The following is a 20,803-nucleotide window of genomic DNA, read 5'->3' as shown; positions in this document are numbered from 1 at the left end:
GTTTTGTTTTTCTTCCACTGGTTGGGGCTAATATAGTCCATAACCAGTCAGATATAGTTGTCTTACCTCTCTGAACAGCTGAGAAATGCTTCTTACATCAAGGTTGTTCATCTCATAATGTTGTTGATGTGTAGATTGTTCTCTTGGATCTATTGCTTTCACTCAGTATCAGATCCTGTGAGTCATTCCTAGTTTCTCTACATTTTGATTTTTATAGCTTCTTATAGAACCAGAGTATTCCATAATACTCATGTGCAATAACTTCTTTAGTCATTCCCGAATTGATGTACATCTCCTCAATTTCCAGTTCTTCACCACTACAAAAAATAGTTGCTATGAATATTTTAGAACATGTTGGACTTATCCCATTTTTTTTTATAATTTCTACTGGATGTAGACCTAGATAGGGATTGTTGGGTCAAAGGGAATGAACAGTGTTATAGCTCTTTGGGCATAGTTCCGTATTGCCCTCCAGAAATGTTGGATCTTTTCACAACTCCACCAGCAATGCATCAATGTCCCAATGCTCCCACAACCTCTCCAACATTTATCATCTTCCTTTAGTCTCATCTTGGTTAATCTATTAGGTGTGACCTGATACTTCATTGCTGATTAATGTGCATTTATCTTACCAATAGTGATTTGAAGCATGTTTTCATATGATTATGTATTGCTTTAATTTCTTCACCAGAAAACTGTTCATCTCCTTTGACCATTTATCAATTGATGAATGGTATGTGATATTATAAATTTGCTAAAATTCTCTCTCTCTCTCTCTCTCTCTCTCTCTCTCTCTTTCTGTATATTTATATATATTAAAAACAAAACCTTTATCAGAACTCTTCATTCTTAAGATTGTTTCCCAGGTTTCTGCTTTCCTTCTGTTTTTGGCAGCATTGATTTTATTCATGCAAAAATTTTTTACATTTGATATAGTCAAAACCATTTTGCAGGTTATATTCTGCTCTAATTCTTGTTTGCTCATAAATTTATCCCTTTTCCATAGATCAGAGAGATAGAGTATGTTTTGGTCTATTAATTTATGTATGGTATTGCTCTTCATGTCTAAATCCTGTAACCATTTTGAATTTATTTTGGAATAGGGTGTGAGATTTGGATCTATACTTGGTTTTTTCCATAAAATTTCCTGTTTTTTCAGCAAATTTTATTAGATGAGTTCCTATCCCAGAGACTAATGTCATTGGGACTGTGAAATAGTAGAATACCGTAGTCATTTACTGCAGTTTCTTTTAAACCTATCCTAATATAATGATATATTGATCTATTTTTTTTAATTAGTACCAGTTTTGACAATAGCTGCTTTGTAGTACAGTTTTAGATCTGGTAGAGCTAGGCCACCTACCTTTACATTATTTTTCATCATTCCCCTTACTAATCTTGACCTTTTGTTGCTCCAAATGAATTTTGTTACTATTTTTCCTAGGTTTGCAAAGTAGTTGTTTGATAGTTTCATTGGTATGCCACTGAGTAAGTAATTTAAATTGGGTAGAATTATCATTATTATTATTATTATTATATTAGCTCAACTTGACCATGAGCATTTGACATTTTTTCCAATTATTTAGATCTTACTTTATTTGGTTGAGGGGTGCTTTATAATTATATCCATAAAGTTTCTGGTTTTTCTTGGGAGGTAGATTACCAGGTGTTCAATTTTGTCTACAGCTGTTTTAAATTGAATTTCTCTCTATCTCTTGCTCATGAACTTTGTTGTTTATATATAGAAATGCTGATGATTTATGTGGCTTTATTTTTTATCCTGCTGCTTTGCTGAATTTGGTAGTTCCTTCTAGGTGTTTTTAGAAGATTTTCTTTGGGTTCTGTAGTTTTGTCATCATATCATCTGCAGAGTAAAAGTTTTGATTCCTCATTGCCAATTCTAATTCCTTCAATATCTTTTTTCTTTTATTGCTAATTGCTAAAATTTCTAATACTATATTGGATAGTAATGGCGATAATGGACATCCTTGTTTCACCCCTAATTTTGTTGGAAATGGTCTGAGTTTATTCTCATTAAACAAAATATTTGGTGATGATTTTAAATAGATGATGTCTATTATTTTAAGGAAAACTCCATCTGTTCCTAAACTTTGTATTTTTTTAAAAGGAATAGATGTATTTTATCAAAGCTTTTTCAACATCTACTGAGATAATCATTTGTTTTCTGTTGGTTTTGCTCCTGATATGTTTAATTCTATTGAGTGTTTTCATAATGTTGAAACATCCATGACTACATGGTAGAAATCCAACCTGATCATGTTGTATTGTCCTGGAAATAACTTGCTGGAGTCTCATTGTTAAATTTTATTTAAGATTTTTACATCAATATGCCTTAGGGGCTTGCTCTATAATTTTCTATGTTTTGGTTCTTCCTGGTTTAGGTATTAGCACCATGTTGGTATTATAAACGAAGTTTAGTAGAACTCCTCCCTCTCCCATTTTTTTAAAATAGTCTTAAGTAAAATGAGATTTAATTGTTCCTTAAATGTTTGATAGAATTCCCTTGTAAATCCATCTGGACCTGGAGACTTGATCTTAGGGAGTTTATTGATGGTTCCTTCAATTTCTTTTTTTGAAATGCAGTTATTTAAGTAATTTATTTCCTCTTCTATTAATCTGGGCAAGTTGTATTTTTGTAGATATTCATTGATTTCAATCAAGTTATCAATTTATTTGCATATACATTCAGGAAAATAGTTCTGAATTATCTCTTTAATATCCTCCTCATTGGTGGTTAGTTATCCCTTTTTATTTTTGATACTGGTAATGTGGTTATCTTATTTCTTTTTTGAAATTAGACTAACCAAATATTTGTCTATTTTATTTTCTTTTTAATAAAACTATCTGTTTTATTCATGAGAATGATGACATTCTTGTTCTCAATTTTATTAATCACCCTCTTTATTTTCAGAATTTCTAATTAGATATTTAATTGGAGGTATTGAATTTGTTCTTTTTCAAGGCTCTTTAGTTGCATGTCCAATTCATTGATCACCTCTTTATCTATTTTATTCATACAGGCATTTAGGGAGTTAAAGTTTCCCTCAAAATGGTGTTGGATTCATCTCATAAATTTCAGTTTGATATCTTGTTATTATCATTTTCATGGATATAATTAGTTATTACTTCTAATATTTCTATTATTCTCAGGTTGATCCACCCATGATTAAGGATAGTTATTTAATTTCCAATTAAACCTGTTTTTTTCTCTGACCCATTTTTAACATGTAATTTTCATTTCATTATGGTCTGAGAAGTGTGTACATATTCTTTCTGCCTTTCTGCACTTCATTATAAGTTTTTTATGCCCTAGTACATGGTCAATTTTGAAGGTGATGGTGAAGGTGAAGAAACCATGTACTCCCATGAAAAAAGATATACTCTTTTCTATCCCTTTTAAGTTAATTCCAGAGGTTTATCTTATCTTAGAATTTTAGGATTTCATTCTCCTTCTTAACTCCCTTCTTGTTTATTTTGTTGTTAGATTTATCTAGTTCTGAGAGAGGGAGATTTAAGTTTCCCATTAAGGTTTTGTTGTCTGTGTCCTTGTAATTCACTGACTTTTCCTCTAGGAACCTGGATACTATACCACTAGGTGCATATATGTTCAGTAATGATATAACTTCATTACTAATAATTCCTTTTAAAAGATCTAGTTTTTTTTCCCATGTCCTGTTAAAGATTGATTTTTGCTTTTGCTTCATCTGAGATTAAGATCAATAACCTGTTTTTTTTTACTTCAGCTGATGCATAATATATTTTGTTCCAACCTTTCGCCATGATGCTGTATTTATCTCTCTGCTTCAAATGTGTTTATTGTAAACAACATACTATACAATTCTAGTTTTTAATCCATTCTGCTACCCACATTTTTTAGGGTCAATTCTTCCCATTCACTTTTACAGATAAGATTACTAATTCTGTATTTCCCAGTGGGTTTTCTCCATTTATATTTATCTCTTTCCTTTTCTACTATTCCTCCATACCAAAATTTTATGACCTTTCCCCTTTGACTTTCCTTTTAAAAATTTAACTTTCTGTTTATTTTCATTTATACCTCTCTTTGCCTTCTGTTGGTCACTTATTCCCTTTCCCAGTCCCCCCTCCCCCTTCCCTATAGATTAATTTAGATTTTAAACCTAATTGGGAATGTATCTTATTCCCTCACTGTACTAAATCTCTTGAAAAGAATTCACATTCTCCATTCTTTCCTTCTAACAATTTAAATCTGTGTGCCACTTCCTTTGGTGTTATTTATAGCTCTAATATTATTAATCATCTATCAGCTATCATCAATCACAGTTAATCTTGATTATTTCATTTCTTGAGAAGCTCCTATTGATATCAAGATATCATCACTGAGTGTTTACTTGATTGCTAGATTAAGCAGCATTGATTCAAATTGCATCAAATTATAAACATTTTTCTACCTCACCCCCTTTTCAAGTATATTTCTGGTACACCCAGTCCTTCCCAAAAGACAAAGTATCTTCCAAAGTCATATTGTTTCTTGAAGTATTTTTGCCCCTCCCCCAGATCAATTTTCCTTCCCACTTTATCTCCCCTCACCCCACCCAGGGTATTTAACAACCTGGTAAGCAACATTGCTTAAGTCAGAAGCTTATCTAAGTACCTCTAAGAATCATAAAGATTTCTAAGTAAAGGGAATCTCTGGAGGTCTCACCCGAGAACAGTACAAATTATTCTAAGTTGCAGAGACACTGACTTAGGTCCTCACAGTTTATGATGCACTCAATAGTCAAGGTGTTAAGCACAGAAGGATTAAAGTGAGTCAAAGAATAATGAGACACAAATTAAAGTTAACACCTGTTTTTCTTCAGTGCTTTTTTTCTCAAGCATAGTGATGTGATCTTTGGCCTCTAAAATAGAGAGAAAATATCCAATTATATAGGTCTATTTTAGGTTCATTCTCTTCAATCATATACTACCCTCTAATTATCCTTAGAAGTGTGAAGTTCTAAAGAATTAGAAGTGCTATATCTTCCCTTTTAGAGTTGTATACAATGTGATAGTTTTGACCAACACTTGTTTTGTTTTGTTTTTTTCTTCCCCTTTTCATTTACCTTTTATAATAGAAATCTTGTGCTGTGTATTTGGTCATTGAATTCTCTATTCAGTTCTAGTATTTGTGTCAAGAAATTCTGGAAGTCCTCTATTTTCTTGAACACATATCCTTTTCCATGACAATATATGCTGAATGTTGCAGGGTTATTCATTCCAGCTTGTAATCGCAGTTCCTTTGCTCTCCAAAATATACTATCGCACTCTTTATCTTTCAGCATTAAGATTGATAGGTTCTCAGTGAAACAATCAGGGACAATTTTGGACAATCTGCAATGGAGTATACCACCTGTATGCAGAGAAAGAATTATGGACTTTGAACAAATACCAAAGATTATTATCATCAAATTAGAATTTAAAAAGTTATTTTATAATGCAATTTGTCTATCACATATTTTATTTTTCTTCCTTAAGTGACCCGACCCGCAGGTCAGTAATTAAGTGGGGGTCGAGGAGGACCCAGCCTGAATAGGAATGGGTATGAAATAAGGAGAGTGAGACCGAGATGGTGGCAAGCAAGGTCTGAGTTTATTTTAGAGTTGAGTGCAGGCTTATATTCAAGAGCAGGAATGAGGAAGTTCCTGTGAGAAGGAACATTCTGTGGGTGGCAGTTTCCTGTTATTCTGTAGGGTAGGGCCCTTCCTGAACTAGTGCAGTCTGTTTGCTTGCACACAATGTTCCAGCACCTGGGGCATGGTGACCTGGGGTGTGTCTCCAGAATTCTGGTTCCTGACATGTCCCCCTTTTCTCTTTTTAAAGAAAGGGTTGGCAAGAGGCCTGTCTTAGGCTATGGGGTCGGCTTCCCAGGTCAGGGTGTATTTGGGCAGCGGCCCTGTCTTAGGCTAAGTGGGGGGACACCGAACGGATTTCTTCAGAACGGCCCCACTCTACTCCCGTCATGGGGTCCAACTGCAGCCACACCGGACTTCTGACACATGGGGGCCCCACTATTCCCGTCATTGGCTCTCTTACAGCTTAGGTCGACATTTTGCCCGTAGGCGCTTCCACTGCCTCAGGCACCAGGATTCTGGCTGAGTCTGGAGAATTGCAGGCCTTCGACCACGCCCTCCTCGGGTTCCTCAGGGTTCTCCTGGAGGCGGTGATAATGTATAGCTACAGGCGTCTTGAGGGAAGCCTCTATCTCAGCTTCCCGGACCTGATCAGTGGGACCACCCCCGTCAGAGATATGGACAGGCGCATGGGGCGACCAGCAGACCTTCTTTCCAATGTTCTCTCTGCTGCAGGAGGCCTGAGCATACTTATTAGTTTTACCTGAAATGATGAGGACAGCGTCCCCTCCAAAGGTTCTTGCGTACTCCTTTTCCTGTATGGTAGTGAGATAGACTTTCTGCTCTAGTCCTGTACATTGCTGGGTAGAGGAATAGCACGTGGAGTGTAAGGCCTGGAGATAAATGCAGTCAGAGGCACAGGGGCCGGGGTAATCACCATTTGGAGGGATTATTCGGGGTTTTGTTACACATTTCCATGATTGTCTGGAGACCCCTGTGGAGGTTACGCGATATGCGAGGTAGGCTACCTTGTCGGTGCAATCAACCTGTTGTGCGTATGACAACAGTACCTCCCCCACAGTCACAGGGGCTCCCATATAGGGTGTGCAGTAAATCCTTCCCAGGTGGGGGGTCAAAGCCGGCCCAGACCCCGGTGGACAAACGCAGGGGAATCAGCAGGGTAAATGTCATATTCTGAAAAGAAGAAAGAAAAAGATGACCCTGTTTCAGGATAGGTCAAGGCCCTGAACTTAATCATTGCCGGTGGTGTGATTTATTATCTTAACCAACCATTCAGGTAGCCATCTGGCATTCTGTGCTTTGGAATCATAGATGCAAGCATGCCCTTTTCCCCAGATAAGGAATGGGTCGGGTCCCTCCCATTTGTTCAATAAAGGATCTTTCCACATGGCTCTTGCATACGCCTGAGCGGTGGTGGAGTGCCAGAGGCGATCCGCTGCAGATCGTTTATCATTATCAAGGGTCAAATAATTGAGAATAAAGAGAGCATGATTAAGCAATGTCCGGGCATTGTTGCGTTTGGGGTAAAGCAGGCTCGCTTCTCATTGTAATTTGACCAACATATTTTTGAGTGTTTCGTGAGCTCTTTCAACTATGCCTTGTCCTTGGGGATTGTACGGAATTCCGGTGATATGCTTTATTCCCATTCTATGGCAAAAATCCTTGAAGGTGGAGCTAGAATATCCTGGGCCATTATCCGTCTTAATGATTTTCGGTAAAGGCAGGGTAACCAGGGCGGCCAAGACATGGTTGATGACATGTCTTGTAGCCTCACCTGGTTGTGGGGAGGCAAAAATGAAGCCACTAAATGTGTCTACCGTAACGTGAACATATTTGAGATTGCCAAAAGAGTAGACATGAGTAACGTCCATCTGCCAAAGTTCGCTAGGGATCAGACCTCGGGGATTGACCCCCAGATGGGGCTCTGGGAGAAGCACAAGACATCCGGGGCATTGCTTAACTATTTGTCTGGCTTGTTCCCGTGTAATCCTGAATTTCAAGCGGAGGGTTTGAGCATTAAGGTGGTGTAGCTTATGGGCCTGGGTGGCAGCCGCTACCGGGGTGATTGGGGCTGCCAGGAAAGCTTCCCTGGTTGCTTGATCTACTAGACTATTTCCCTCAGCAAGCGGGCGTGGAAGATCGGAGTGAGCCCGAACGTGTTCTATAAAAAAGGGGTGGTCTCTAGCAAGAATGAGCACTTGTAGTTTAGCAAACAGGGGAGAAGCATTTGTAGAGGGCCGAATGTAAGGGACAGTTTCCAACAAGGGGATAGAGTGAGCTACATAAGCACTATCTGTATAAATATTCATAGGGTTAGAGACGTTCTCAAAGACCCAAGCAATGGCTGAGAGTTCAACTAGTTGTGCAGAAAGGCCTGGGAAAAAGCAGGAGGTAACATGCCCATCAATACTAACAGCGGCTTTCCCTGAGGAGGAGCTGTCCGTGAAAATTAAATGGGCTCTCTTGAGGGGGGTTTGACTAGTAACTCGTGGAAAGACCACAGGTGTGCGTTTGAGAAACTGAATAAGCTTGTCTGGGGGGTAGTGGTTAGCAATTGTTCCCGTAAACGAGACGCAAGCTATAGTCCAATCATCATTATTTTGAAGGAGCCACTGTACCTGGGAGGTAGTGTATGGGCATACAATGTGGTCAGGTTCTCTTCCCAGGAGTCTGACTGCTGTGGTTCTGCCCTCCCTAAGTAAGGTGGCTGTCAATTGAGGGTACGTGGGAAGAATTTTACTGGGCGCAGCGGGACTATGTATCCAATAAAGGGGATATTTTTGCCAGAGTAATCCAGTGGGAGAGAGGTTTGTAGGGAAGAGAAGGAGCCAAAGCTCTTCTTGTGGTTTGTAATATCCTATTTCTTGATTTCTGATGGCTTTTTCAACTAGGCTTAATGCCTGCCGTCCCTCAAGGGTCAGTGTTCTGGGGGAGGTCGGGTTAGGATCCCCCTTCAAAATATCGAAAAGAGGTTTCAGTTCCCCAGTAGTAAGTTTGAGATAGGGTCTTAGCCAATTAATATCTCCCAAAAGCTTCTGGAAATCATTAAGGGTGTGCAGGTTGTCTAAACGAATTTGAGTTTTCTGGGTCACTATCTTGTTTGGGAGGAGTTCAAACCCCAAAAAAAGCTGGGGTGGCTTTGTCTGAATTTTATCCGGGGAAATTTTGAGACCTCTCTGCTCTAAAGGCGCAACCATTTCACCTGTTATTTTGCCGAGTTCTGTGTCTTGAGGACTGGCGAGCAGGATGTCACCCATGTAATGGATGATATAGAGGTGGGGATACTGTAATCTAAAGGGGTCTATGGTCTGAGCAACATATTTTTGGCAAAGGGTAGGGCTATTTTCCATGCCTTGAGGAAGCACTTTCCATTGAAATCGGGGAGAGGGACCTACACAATTAGTGATAGGGACACTAAATGCAAAGCGTTTAGAATCTTCAGGATGAAGGGGAATGGAAAAGAAGCAATCTTTAAGATCTATGACAATTCTAGAAAAGTGCGCTGGGATGGCAATAGGGGAGGGGAGCCCTGGTTGTAGAGCACCCATAGGTATCATGGTTTTATTTACCGCCCTTAGGTTGTGAAGAAGCCTCCATTTCCCCGATCGTTTTTTAATGACAAAGATTGGGGTGTTCCAAGGGGAAGTGGAGGGTTCAATGTGCCCAGCTGTAAATTGGACCTGCACCAGTTCCAAGGCTGCGTCTAACTTAGCCTTGGGGAGGGGCCACTGGTCGATCCAGACAGGTTGGTCATTTTTCCAAGAAATTTTTTCCGCCTGGAGGGCAGGGGGACCAGCGGCCCTTAAAAAAAAATGGCTTGGGAATCCAAGGCCTGTGTGCCCAGTCTTTGAGTGCATCTGGATAGGTTGAGGACAGCCCTGGCTGTTTCTTCCTAATCCTTGATTAGGGAGAAATCCTTGAGCAAGCATCTGCTTAGTGACAGTGGTATTGGGGCTGCACATAATCACTCCCATTTGGGCCAGGATATCCCTTCCCCATAAATTAACAGGCAGGTTGGGGACTACAAAAGGACGCGTTGTTCCTTTATTGCGCTCCATGTCCTCCCAAACAAGCCATTGGGAACTTTGCATGGTGTTTTTGGATTGACCAATCCCCTGTAGGTGAGTGATTGTGGGTTGGAGGGGCCAGGATGAAGGCCAGTGTTCCGCTGACAAGACAGTGGAATCGGCCCCAGAATCTAGAATGCCCATGAAAGTGCGCCCTTAGATTTTGAGTGTAAGCGTAGGGCATTCTTGGGAAATGGCCTGAACCCAATAGATGTCAGAGGATCCCGGGGCCGAAGAGCCCCGTTTATCCTGAAGAGCGGGATATGATGTATGCAGGGGGAGCGGTAAGGCCTGAGCCAAACGTTGTCCAGAATGTATGTGGACGCACCGTTGGGGGGCAGCGGCAATGAGTCTAATTTCCCCCGTGTAATCATTGTCTACCGGGGGGGTGGATTACCAAGCCCCGGAGAGTAGAGGAGGCGTGGCCAATGATAAGAAAGAAGAAACGGGGGGGGGGGGGCATACACGCCTGTGGGTATGGGTGTGGGGCCCACTTCAGGAGTTAAAGTTGTGGAGGTGGCGGAACACAGGTCCACCCCTGCGCTCCCTGTGGTTGCTCTGCATAACTGTTTTTGGGCAGGCTGTTCCCCGTGGCCTGCTGACTGTTGTTCAGAGGGGTCCGGGGCTGACCCCGCCGGCTGTTTCCCGGAACCGGAATCAGGGACTTACCATTAATGTCAGTGGCCGACCTGCAAGTACTGGCCCAGTGTCTACCTCTCTTACATCTGGGGCAGGGGGTTAAGGGCAGGATAGAGCGGTGGCCCGATTCCCTAGAGGAGGACTCTGTATTGGGGCATTGTCGGGCGAAATGTCCTTCCTGGCCGCACCTAAAACATGTCCTGGCTTGGGCCAAGTTCTGAAAAGCGGCCCCAATGGCCAGGTGGACTGCCTGAGACATTTTTGAGGAAATGGGGTCGACATACTGACAGAGTTTAATCATCTCATCTAAGGTTTTTTCCCTCCAGTGGCCGCGAAGAATGGAGCGGCAAGCGGAATTTGCGTTTTCGTAGGCTAGCCTTCTCACCAATTGATCATTAGCGGCCTCTTGACCAAGGGTCCTCTCTGTAGTCTCTAAAAGGCGACTAACATATTCGGAAAAATCCTCCTGGTTCCCTTGTATAATTTTATTAAGGGGCGCCAGGGGGGAGCCTGAAGCTGGCAAGGCTCTCCATGCGGCAGTGGCCGCATTGGCCGTCTGTGCCAGAAGCCCTAATGGGAGAGAGCGCTGTTTAGTCTCATTGGCAAATTCCCCTTTGTCCTGCCAATTTTTCATAGGACCATTTGTGGGTGGATGGAGCCTTAAGATTTGCCGTTGCGAGAGTCTGGCAGCGATCAAGGAAGTCAGCCTTCCAGGTCAGAAATTGTCCTCTGGTAAGGACCGCCTGGACGACTCTAAGCCACTCTGATGGCAATAGGTAGCCTCCTTGGCTAATGGAATCTAGGGCTGAGAGCGTAAAGGGGGCATTGGGGCCATAATTCTTGACAGCCGAATGTAGGTCTTTAATAGTTTTAAAGTCAGTGTTTCTATAGTTTTCACCTCTTTGTTCTGCCTTTCCTCCTTTTCGCTCTGCTCTGCCTGTTTGTGTAACCTCCTCCTCTTCTTCTCTGCCGCTCCCTTCTTCATCCCCACTGAGCTCAACCTCTATTTCATCTCCTCCCTCAGCTTGGGAGGAATCGGGGGCCCCTCCCTGTCCTCCAGTAGAGGGGGCAAAAATAGGGAAGGTAAATTGCATATTTTGTCGGGTCTTTATCTTGGTCTTGTTTCTGACATTTTTTCTCTGTCTATCATAGATGGGGGCTGTGATTTGGAGGGATTTTTGTAAGGTTTTTTGTAGCGCCGCGATCTCTCCTGAAAGTTGGGCGTACTGGGTCTGGAGCTCTAAAACTTCTCGTAGGTTTTTGACCTGTGTCGTTAGCTGTCTCTTTGCCTCAATAAAGCTGTCCGTTTCTTGTTCTGGGGGTAAAAAGGCGGGTGCAGTAAGGTATGAGGGGGGTGCCAGTAAAGGCGGCCAATCAAGGTTATTGTATCTGGCTGCCTCAACCTCAAGGTCAGCTTCTTCCTCTTGGCTTAAGGCATCTCCTCCCTCACTTTGGGCTTTGGCTTTTGAAAGCGGGGTGTGCTTTGGGAAGACCGGGCATATCAAATTATCATCTGTAGGGGCTGGTATGTTTTCCTTCCCCTCCAGGGATTTCAGGGAAACTGCTCGTGAAAGGGGGCGGAGACAGGATTCCGCAACTGAAAGTAATTGGTGCTTGACAAGGTCTCCAGAAGCACTTTCTACTATGTCTCTTATGAGCCCCCAATAGGAAAAAGCGGTAGGGGGAACGGCATCAGGTCCTTCTGTCTGTAGCTTTCTATTGAGGTCTCTCCCTACTTTCTGCCATTTGCCCGGGTGTATGTAAGGGCCATTAACAAGAAACCATGGACAGACTTCATCAACAAAGAGAAAAAATTTCACAAGATCTTTCTTCTTGACTTTAACTCCCCTTTCTCTAAGATTGCTTTTAAGGTCCTGTATAAAGACCTGTTCTGTAGATAACTTAGTACCCATGAGAAAAATGCGGCAGATGGCTACTCACGTTTCTGAAGGGCTCTCCGTGGAGCGATTAATAACTGGTCCGGATGATCTGCTCACTTTTAATCTGCCGGGCTGGGGTCCTAACCTCGGGCCCCACGTTGGGCGCCACTTGACCCGACCCGCGGGTCAGTAATTAAGTGGGGGTCGAGGAGGACCCAGCCTGAATAGGAATGGGTATGAAATAAGGAGAGTGAGACCGAGATGGTGGCAAGCAAGGTCTGAGTTTATTTTAGAGTTGAGTGCAGGCTTATATTCAAGAGCAGGAATGAGGAAGTTCCTGTGAGAAGGAACATTCTGTGGGTGGCAGTTTCCTGTTATTCTGTAGGGTAGGGCCCTTCCTGGAACTAGTGCAGTCTGTTTGTTTGCACACAATGTTCCAGCACCTGGGGCATGGTGACCTGGGGTGTGTCTCCAGAATTCTGGTTCCTGACACTTAAGGATATGATTTCTCTTTTATCACATAATGAGATCAATGTATAATATGGAAGCAATGTAAAAACTAACAGAATGTCTTCTGTGGGGAGTGGGGGAGGGAAGCAATAATGGGGGGAAATTTGTAAAACTCAAATATAATCTTTCTTAAAAAAACTGATCAGCCCTTTGTGATTCTGATTATGTTTCCTTTATATTTATTATTTTTGCTTCTTGTGGTATTCGCTCTTTCATATGAGAGTTTTGGAATTTGTCTATTACCAATCACACTTAGAGGTTTTTATCCTGGGGTTTTATTCTGGAGAGTTTCTGTTGATTCTTCAAATGATTATATTGTTGTCTTTTTCTACAATTTTGGGGCAGTTTTCCCTTGTTATTTCCTGCATGATGCTTTCCAGGTTCTGTTGCTGGTTGAGGCTTTCTGGAAGGCCTATGATTCATAAATTGCCTATTCTGAATCTATTTTCCAGATCATTCATTTTCCCTAAAAGGTACTTTACATGTACTTCAAGTTTTTCAGTCTTTTTATTTTGATTGTTGGCATCTTATAGTTTTGTAGATTCATTGGTTTTTATTGGCTCAATTCTAATTTTGAGGATTTTATTTTTTCAAGTAGTTTCTGTGTCTCCTTTTCCAATTGTTTATTTTTACTTTTAATAGAATTTATTTCGTTGGAAAAAACATTCATAATTTTTCTGCAAGACTTTCATATTTTTTCCTATTTTTCTTCTTCTTATCTTCAGTTTTTAAATTCTGTTTAAGCTCTTTGATGAACTTTCGTATCTGAGACCAAGTTATAGTTTGTTTTCATATTCCCCTGTGAGTGACTTTTCATTGTTTTCTTCTTTGGTCATGGAATTGTTGTCATCTTTGTAAAGTAGTTTTTTGTGGAATTCCAGACAAGTTGGCAGAGAGAAGACAGACACTGTGCTAAATTCTGCTGGTTTCCCCTCAGAAAAAATATGAAAGAAACATCTTAACAGAAATCCAATCAACAAAACCCAGAAAGAGAAGGTTGAAGAAGAACGTATATGTGTTCTGATGCCATGGAGAGTGGGTGAACCAGAAATGGAGAGCAGAGAGGCAGGTGGGGTGGGGTTGATCCAGAAGACCTGCCTTGGCCATGGAGGGAATGGTCCAAGTCCAAGGAAGCTTTGGCTTTGCAAATGGAGGTCTGGGTAGTTCCAGCAAGGCTGGATAGGAGTTCCAGAACAGGGAATTGCAGGGTGCAGCTAGACATCTATTTGCTTGGCTTGGGGCCCTGAGCTCCATATTTTCAGTGCAATCCTCTTTCTATAACAAACACAGTAACAGCTCTCTCCACTTATCCCCACCACCACCAGTCTCAGATTTGGGCAGCAGAGTTCCCTCAGCTGAACAGGGAGATTAACATTTGCCACAGGGCCTAGTTCATGTTGTTCAAGAATAATTAAGACCTGGGGATGCTAAGTGGTGGTGGATAGAGCACCAGCCCTGGAGTCAGGAGTACCTGAGATCAAATCTGGCCTCAGGCACATAATAATAATCTAGCTGTGTGGCCTTGGGCAAGCCACTTAACCCCATTGCCTTGCACAAACTAAAAAAAAAAAAAAAGAATAATTAAGACCCTACTACTTCCACCAACCCCTGCAGACTTAGGAAGAGCGGCTCAAATCAAGGCTACTGACACTCCAGAGATAGTAACTAGCACCCTCTACTGCTCAGCCCACTTGGAGTTACTAAATCCAGTGAGCAAAGCCTCTAGAGTATTCAACACCAAACCTCTCTTAAGCCAGCCCCTCCAATAACACAAGATTGTAAGAAAATGAAGAAAGGCCATTGAAAGGGAACCCACTGAAAACTACTTTGTAAACACAGATAATAACCCAGAGACAACTATAAATTCAGAGAATATGAAATGATTTGCAGCCCAGAAAGCCTTCCTAGGAGAAAACATGAAGGAGTTTAAAAATCAATTTGAAAAAAACTGGGACAAGAAACTCACAAGAAAATTAACACCATGCAAGAGAAAATTAACAAATCTCCACAAGAAAACAAATGCTTGGAAAATACAATTGCACCTAGAAAAATTAGGGGAAAAAATTAAAATCCCAAATCGAATACCAAAGTAGAAATTCTTAAAGTTAAACAAGAAAATAACAAAATCAAAAGCAACTAAACCATTGAACTACTAAATAAAGGCAAAAGTTGGTTTCATGAAAAGACCAATAAAACTGTTAAACCCCTGGTTAATTAGAATAAAAACAAAGAAAGTGGAAAGCCAGATTAACAGTATCATAATTGATAAAGTTGAAATCACCACCAATGAGGAGAAAGTTCAAGTAACAATGGGCAATTATTTTGCCCAACTGAATGATAATAAATTTTATAATCTAAGTGAAATGGATGAATATTTACAAAAAATATAAGCTGCCCTGGTTAAATGAAGAGGAAATTAAATACTTAAATAACCCTATCTCAGAAAAAGAAGTTCAACAAGCCATGGTTCAACTCCCTAAGTAAAAATAATCTCCAGGGCAAAAAAGATTCACAAGTGAATTCCATCAAATATTTAAGGACAAATTGGTTCCATTTCTATATAAATTCTTTTGCAAAATAGCTTAGAGCAGAACTCTGCCTAACTATTTCTTTGAAACCAATATGGTGCTGATACCTAAACCAGGAAATGTTAAAACAGAGAAAGAGAATTATGGACCTATCACCCTAATGAATAAAGGTGCAAAAATTTTAAATAAAATTTTACAAAGCAATTGCAGCAATTGATTACCAGGATAATACATTATGACCAAGTGGCATTTATCCCAGGAATGCAGGGCTGGTCCAATATTAGGAAAACTGATATTTTAATTAACTATATCAAACAAACCTGTCAGAAATATATGATTATATCAGTAGATGCTGAAAAAGTCTTTGACAAAATACAACACCTGTTTCTAGTAAAAATAATACAGGCCATAGGAATAAAAGGATTGTTCTTTAGAATGATAAGCAGTATTTGTCTGAAACCATCAACAAACATTATATGCAATGGAGATTGGGTACCAGGATTCCCAGTAAGATCAGGGGTAAAGCAAGAATGCCCATTATCAGCACTACTATTCAATGTTGTGCTAGCAATGTTAGCTTCAGCAATAAGAGAAGAAAAAGACATAGATGGAATTAAAATTCAGAAGGAAGATAAAAAACTTTCACTCTTTGCAGATGACATGATGATATACCTATGAGTCCTAAAAAATCATCTAAAAACTCCTAGAAGCAATTAACAACTTTGGCAAATTCACAGGATATAAAATAAATCCTCATAAATCCTCAGCAGTTCTTTATATTACTAGCAAGATATAGCATGAAGACCGAGAAAAGGACATCCCATTCAAAATAACTTCAGATGCTTGGGAGTCTACCTGATAAGGCAAATGTAGAAAGGATGAAAGCAACTGCAAAACAATTCACACACAAATAAAATCCGATTTAAAAAACTGGTCAAATTTCAACTGCTCATTGATAAGCCAAGTTTTTATAATAAAAATAATGACTATACCCAAATTAAACTATTCATTTAATGCCCTAAATATCAAACTTAATAAAATTACTTTAATGAGTTTGAAAAAATTATAAGTAAATTCATATAGAGAAATTAAAAAAGAGATCAGAAACTATGAGGGATTTAATGAAAAAGTACAAAAAATGGTTGCTTAGCCCTACCACATCTAAAATTATATCAGGAAAAACATCAGTCATCAAAATTTTCTGGTATTGTCTAAGAAATAGATTGCTGGATCAGTGGAATAGACTAGGCTCAATAACAGGAAATGATTATATTAATCTGCTGTTTGATAAATCCACAAAGTCAAGCTTTTGGTATAAAAACTCTCTCTCCAATAAAACCTTTTGGGAAAATTAGAACTTTTTATGGCAGAAAGTTGGATTAGACCAACACCTCATACCCTATACCAAAATAAGATCTAAATGGGTACAGAATTTAGACATCAAAGAACATTATATGCAAGCTAAGAGATCTAGGAATAGTTTCTCTCTCAGATCTATGGAAAGGGAAGCAGTTATGACCAAGGAAGAGATGGAGAAAATCATTAAAAACAAACCAGATAATTTTGATAACATTAAATTAAAAGGCTTTTGCACAAAGCCAGTGCAACCAAGAAATGTAGTAAATTGGGAAACAATTTTTATAACTAGTATTTCTGAAAAAAAAACTGAATTCTAAAATTTATAGAGAACTGAGTCAAATTTATAAAAAAACACTTGAGAAATGGTCAAATTGCATGAGGAAGCAATTTAAAAATGAGGAAATCAAATCCATCCATAGTCATATGAAAAATTGTTTTATACCACTACTTATTAGAAAAATGTAAATTAAAGCATCTCTGAGGTATCACCTCACACTTCTCAAACTAGCCATTATGATCAGAAAATATAATGATCTATTTTGGAAGGGCTGTGGGAAATCTGGGGCAATAATGCATTGTTGGGGGAGCTGTGAACTTGTCCAATCTTTCTAGGGAGTTATTTGGAATTTCACCCAAAGGGCAATAAAAATGTGCATACCCTTTGATCCAGCAAATATGACTACTGGGTTTCTCCTTTGAAGACATCATGAAAAAGCATTAAAAATAATCTCTACCAAAATATTTTTGGTAGCTCTGTTTGTGGTGGTAAAGAATTGGAAATTGAGTGCATGTCCATCAATTAGGGAATGGCTGAATAAATTGTGGTATGTACATGTTATGGAATATATTGTTCTATTAAAAACCAAGAGTGATGGGATTTCAAGGAAGCATGGAAGTACTTGCATGAACTGATCTTGAGTGAGATGAGCAGAACCATTAGAATTATTGTACATCCTAACAGCAACATGGAGGTCATGATCAACCTTAATTGACTTGCTCATTCCATCAGTGCAACAATTCAGGTTCAATTTTGAAGTATCTGTGATGGAGAATACCATCTGTATCCAGAGAAAGAATTATGGGGCTTGAAAAAGTACCAAAGAATATATTAAATTTAATTAAAACAAAAACAAAATCATTATCTTATTATGTAATTTTTCTATTTACTATTTTTTATTTTTTCCTTAAGGATATGATTTCTCTCTCATTACATTCAATTTAGATCGATGTATTACATGTAAACAATGTAAAGACTAACAGAAGTGCCTTCTGTGGGGGCTGCAGGGAGGGTAATGAGATTAGTGGAAAATTGTGAAATTCAAAAATACATAAATAAATAATAAAGTAGTTTTCTATAGTGAGCACTCTTTTACATTTTTTGTTCATCTTTGTTGTTTCAGTTCTGCTCTTTGGCTGTAGAAAGTATAGATACAAGTTTTTATTTGTGTGTGGCTGGGGTCTAATCCTTTGCTTGTTGTTGGCCTAGATGTTCCCTATGAAGTCCAGGCCTTGCCTTTGAAGAGGTGTTTATACTCCTTTAGGTACAGGTTCTGACTTAAGAGTGGTTTGTTTCCAACCCATTCCTGTCTTTTAACCTGGTGTTTTCAAGGCTCATTCTTTGGGACTGGAGTTCTCCCTGCTGCCTTGCTATCTAACTGCAGGGACCTCTGCTCTTTTTAAGCTGTTGGGAGCTGGATTGAACTGTAAATGAAAGTTTCCTTCTGGTTCTCCAGCCTCCTGGGCTTTACTTCCCCACTTCCCCTAAAGATACAGACCTTCAATGAAGATCCTCCATGATGTCTACATTGGAAAACATCTTTGAATCTTCTCTTTTTCTTGCTGGTATCTGTAGTTTGAATGACAGAGTAGAGGGTTCATTTATCTTTGCTTGGGAAAAGCTCTGGGAGCAGAGCCTCCATCTTGGCTCCTCCCTGGAAGTCTCTCACTTTGAAATTCTTAATCCATAAATTTTAGAAATAAGTTTTGTCAAATAGAAAGGAAACACATAGGGCTATCTCCATTATTTAGGAAAGAAGAATGGGGCTTTTCTATACCTACTACAGGTCCATGGAGTAAGATAATAAAAGAATTCTTAAAAGAATCCAACTTTACTAATCCATAAGGTTTTATTTCTTCTTAGAAATCTGTGTTATAATTAATAATTATGTCAATATTGGCTGGAAGAAAACTTGATAGTACTTTATTTCAAAAGATCTATTTATAATGTACTTCTATGTTCCAAAGAATTTAATAGAAAGACCTAAGAGTAAAATGACAAAAATGTCTTCTGAATATTTTTTCTTATTCTTTATCAAATAAATAAAAGCAACATATCTGAGATTTTATTTCATCTTATTATATGTTTTGAATATACTTAATTTTTCTTTCTGTCCTCCTTTATTTTAACCTTTGATGAATATAATCTTAATTCTGACAAGGACAAACTCTCCATGCATTTATTATTGACTACATCTCTTCTACTCTCCACTGAGAGCTCATAATTTTAGCCATTCTTTCTTTATTCTTCAGTATTCCTCACTTTTTATTGGTTTCTGCCCTATGCATATATTAACACTCACAGGACTCCCACAAAGTTTGAAATGACTTTATTTGACCTGTTATCCTTACACATGAAACCTTTCACACTCATCTTTTTCACAGTTTAACTCTTATGTAAAAAACAAATCTATTTGTGTCATTTCTAATTCTTTCCTCCTATTCAATCATGATACCCTTGCAATCTGACTTTTATAATCATAATTTAAATTCTAAATTCTCAATTCAAATGTACAAATAATCTCTTAATAAATCTCTTTATAAAACAAATAAATAATAATCTAATAATTATGTATAAAATATTTACTAATTAAATAATCATAATAAAATTTTAAGATTAACTAACAATTAAATTAAAGATGTTAATAAAATATTAATAGTGACAAATATTAAATAAATAAGCAATAAACAAATAATTTAAGTTAATTAATAAATACTTTTTTCTACATTTGATTTTATGTGCAATATTCTTTTCAGCATTCAGCAATTTGCAAGTTGTTGAGTTCCAACTTTTGTATATCATCCTTCCTTCTCTCTCCACTTCACATGGTGGGTGGCATACAATCTGGTAAAAGTTATACATGGAAGATAAAGTCCAATGGACTTCCAGGGCACAACCAAGATGGTGGTATGAAATTAATATATAGCCAGAGCTTTTTTTCCTACAAAATATTAAATGAGGCTTCTATCCAGATATTGAAGTTACACATCTCATTAAAAAAGAGCAAAACAAGATCTCAATTGTGGACACTGTAGAGGATCTTCAGTGAAGGTCTCTAGGGGAAGAAAGGGGAAATGGATGCAATTAGGTAGACAAGTAGGAAATCAGTGGAAGTCTTCTATTCACAGTGCATCCCAGGTCCCAATATCTAGACAGTAGCCCAGGTCCAAGCATCTAGACAGCAGCACAGGTCCTGGCTCAGCTAGATGGCAGACCAAAAGGGAGTGTTCCATCCCCAGATAAAGTCTGAGCTCTTGAAACACTGGGACAACAGGAAGAACTGGGTGGGAAAAAAAATCACTGCATAGGTAGAACTTGAACATAAAGGAGGAAACAAACTTCTGCATAGGTATGCATAGTCAACAATTGGGAAAACAATAAGACAGGAGCCACATCCTGGCCCCAGCACAAAAAGTTCAGGACTATACTCCTTATATACTAGGAGCAGAGCTCAACTACCAAAATGAGGAAAAAAGAGAAATAGAGCATTAACCATAGAAAGCTACTACTCAGACAGAGATGATAAAAATGCCATATCAGAAGTAGAAAGCAGAGACACATTTCCTGCATGTGAAGTCTTAAAATAGCTTATGAATTGCACTCAAATCCATAACCCATGAAAGAGATTTAAATCTTTCAAAAACCCAAGAAGAAAGGAAGAAAAAAAATGAAGCAAGAAATGAGAACATTGCAGGAAAATTATGAAAATTTACCAATCAGTAGCAGCAAAGAATTGGAAATTGAGAGGATGCCCATCAATTGGGGACTGGTTAAATAAATTATGCTACGTGAATGCTGTGGAATATTATTGTTCTATAGAAAATATAAATGGTTGGACTCTAGAGAAGCATGGAATGTCTTAATGCTGAGTGAAGGGAGTAGAATCAGAACACAGTGAGAGATGAAAAAT

The 20,803-nt window shown here is 39.0% G+C and overlaps 1 protein-coding gene across 1 annotated transcript; it reads right to left on the bottom strand.

Moving 5' to 3' along the window:
- Nucleotides 1-10,202: 10,202 nt before the first annotated feature.
- LOC141522693 (endogenous retrovirus group K member 10 Gag polyprotein-like) lies at nt 10,203-12,252 on the bottom strand. Its single transcript, XM_074236213.1, has 2 exons — nt 11,011-12,252; nt 10,203-10,958 (listed from the first exon to the last, which is right to left on the bottom strand). The coding sequence occupies exons 1-2, from the start codon at nt 12,250-12,252 to the stop codon at nt 10,203-10,205; spliced, it is 1,998 nt and encodes a 665-aa protein (XP_074092314.1).
- Nucleotides 12,253-20,803: the final 8,551 nt, after the last annotated feature.

The sequence above is a fragment of the Macrotis lagotis genome, chromosome 1 (assembly GCF_037893015.1).
Source record: "Macrotis lagotis isolate mMagLag1 chromosome 1, bilby.v1.9.chrom.fasta, whole genome shotgun sequence".
Classification (NCBI taxonomy): Eukaryota; Metazoa; Chordata; class Mammalia; order Peramelemorphia; family Peramelidae; genus Macrotis; species Macrotis lagotis.
Note: the sequence above shows the minus strand (reverse complement) of the source record. Positions and strands in the feature narration are given on the sequence as shown.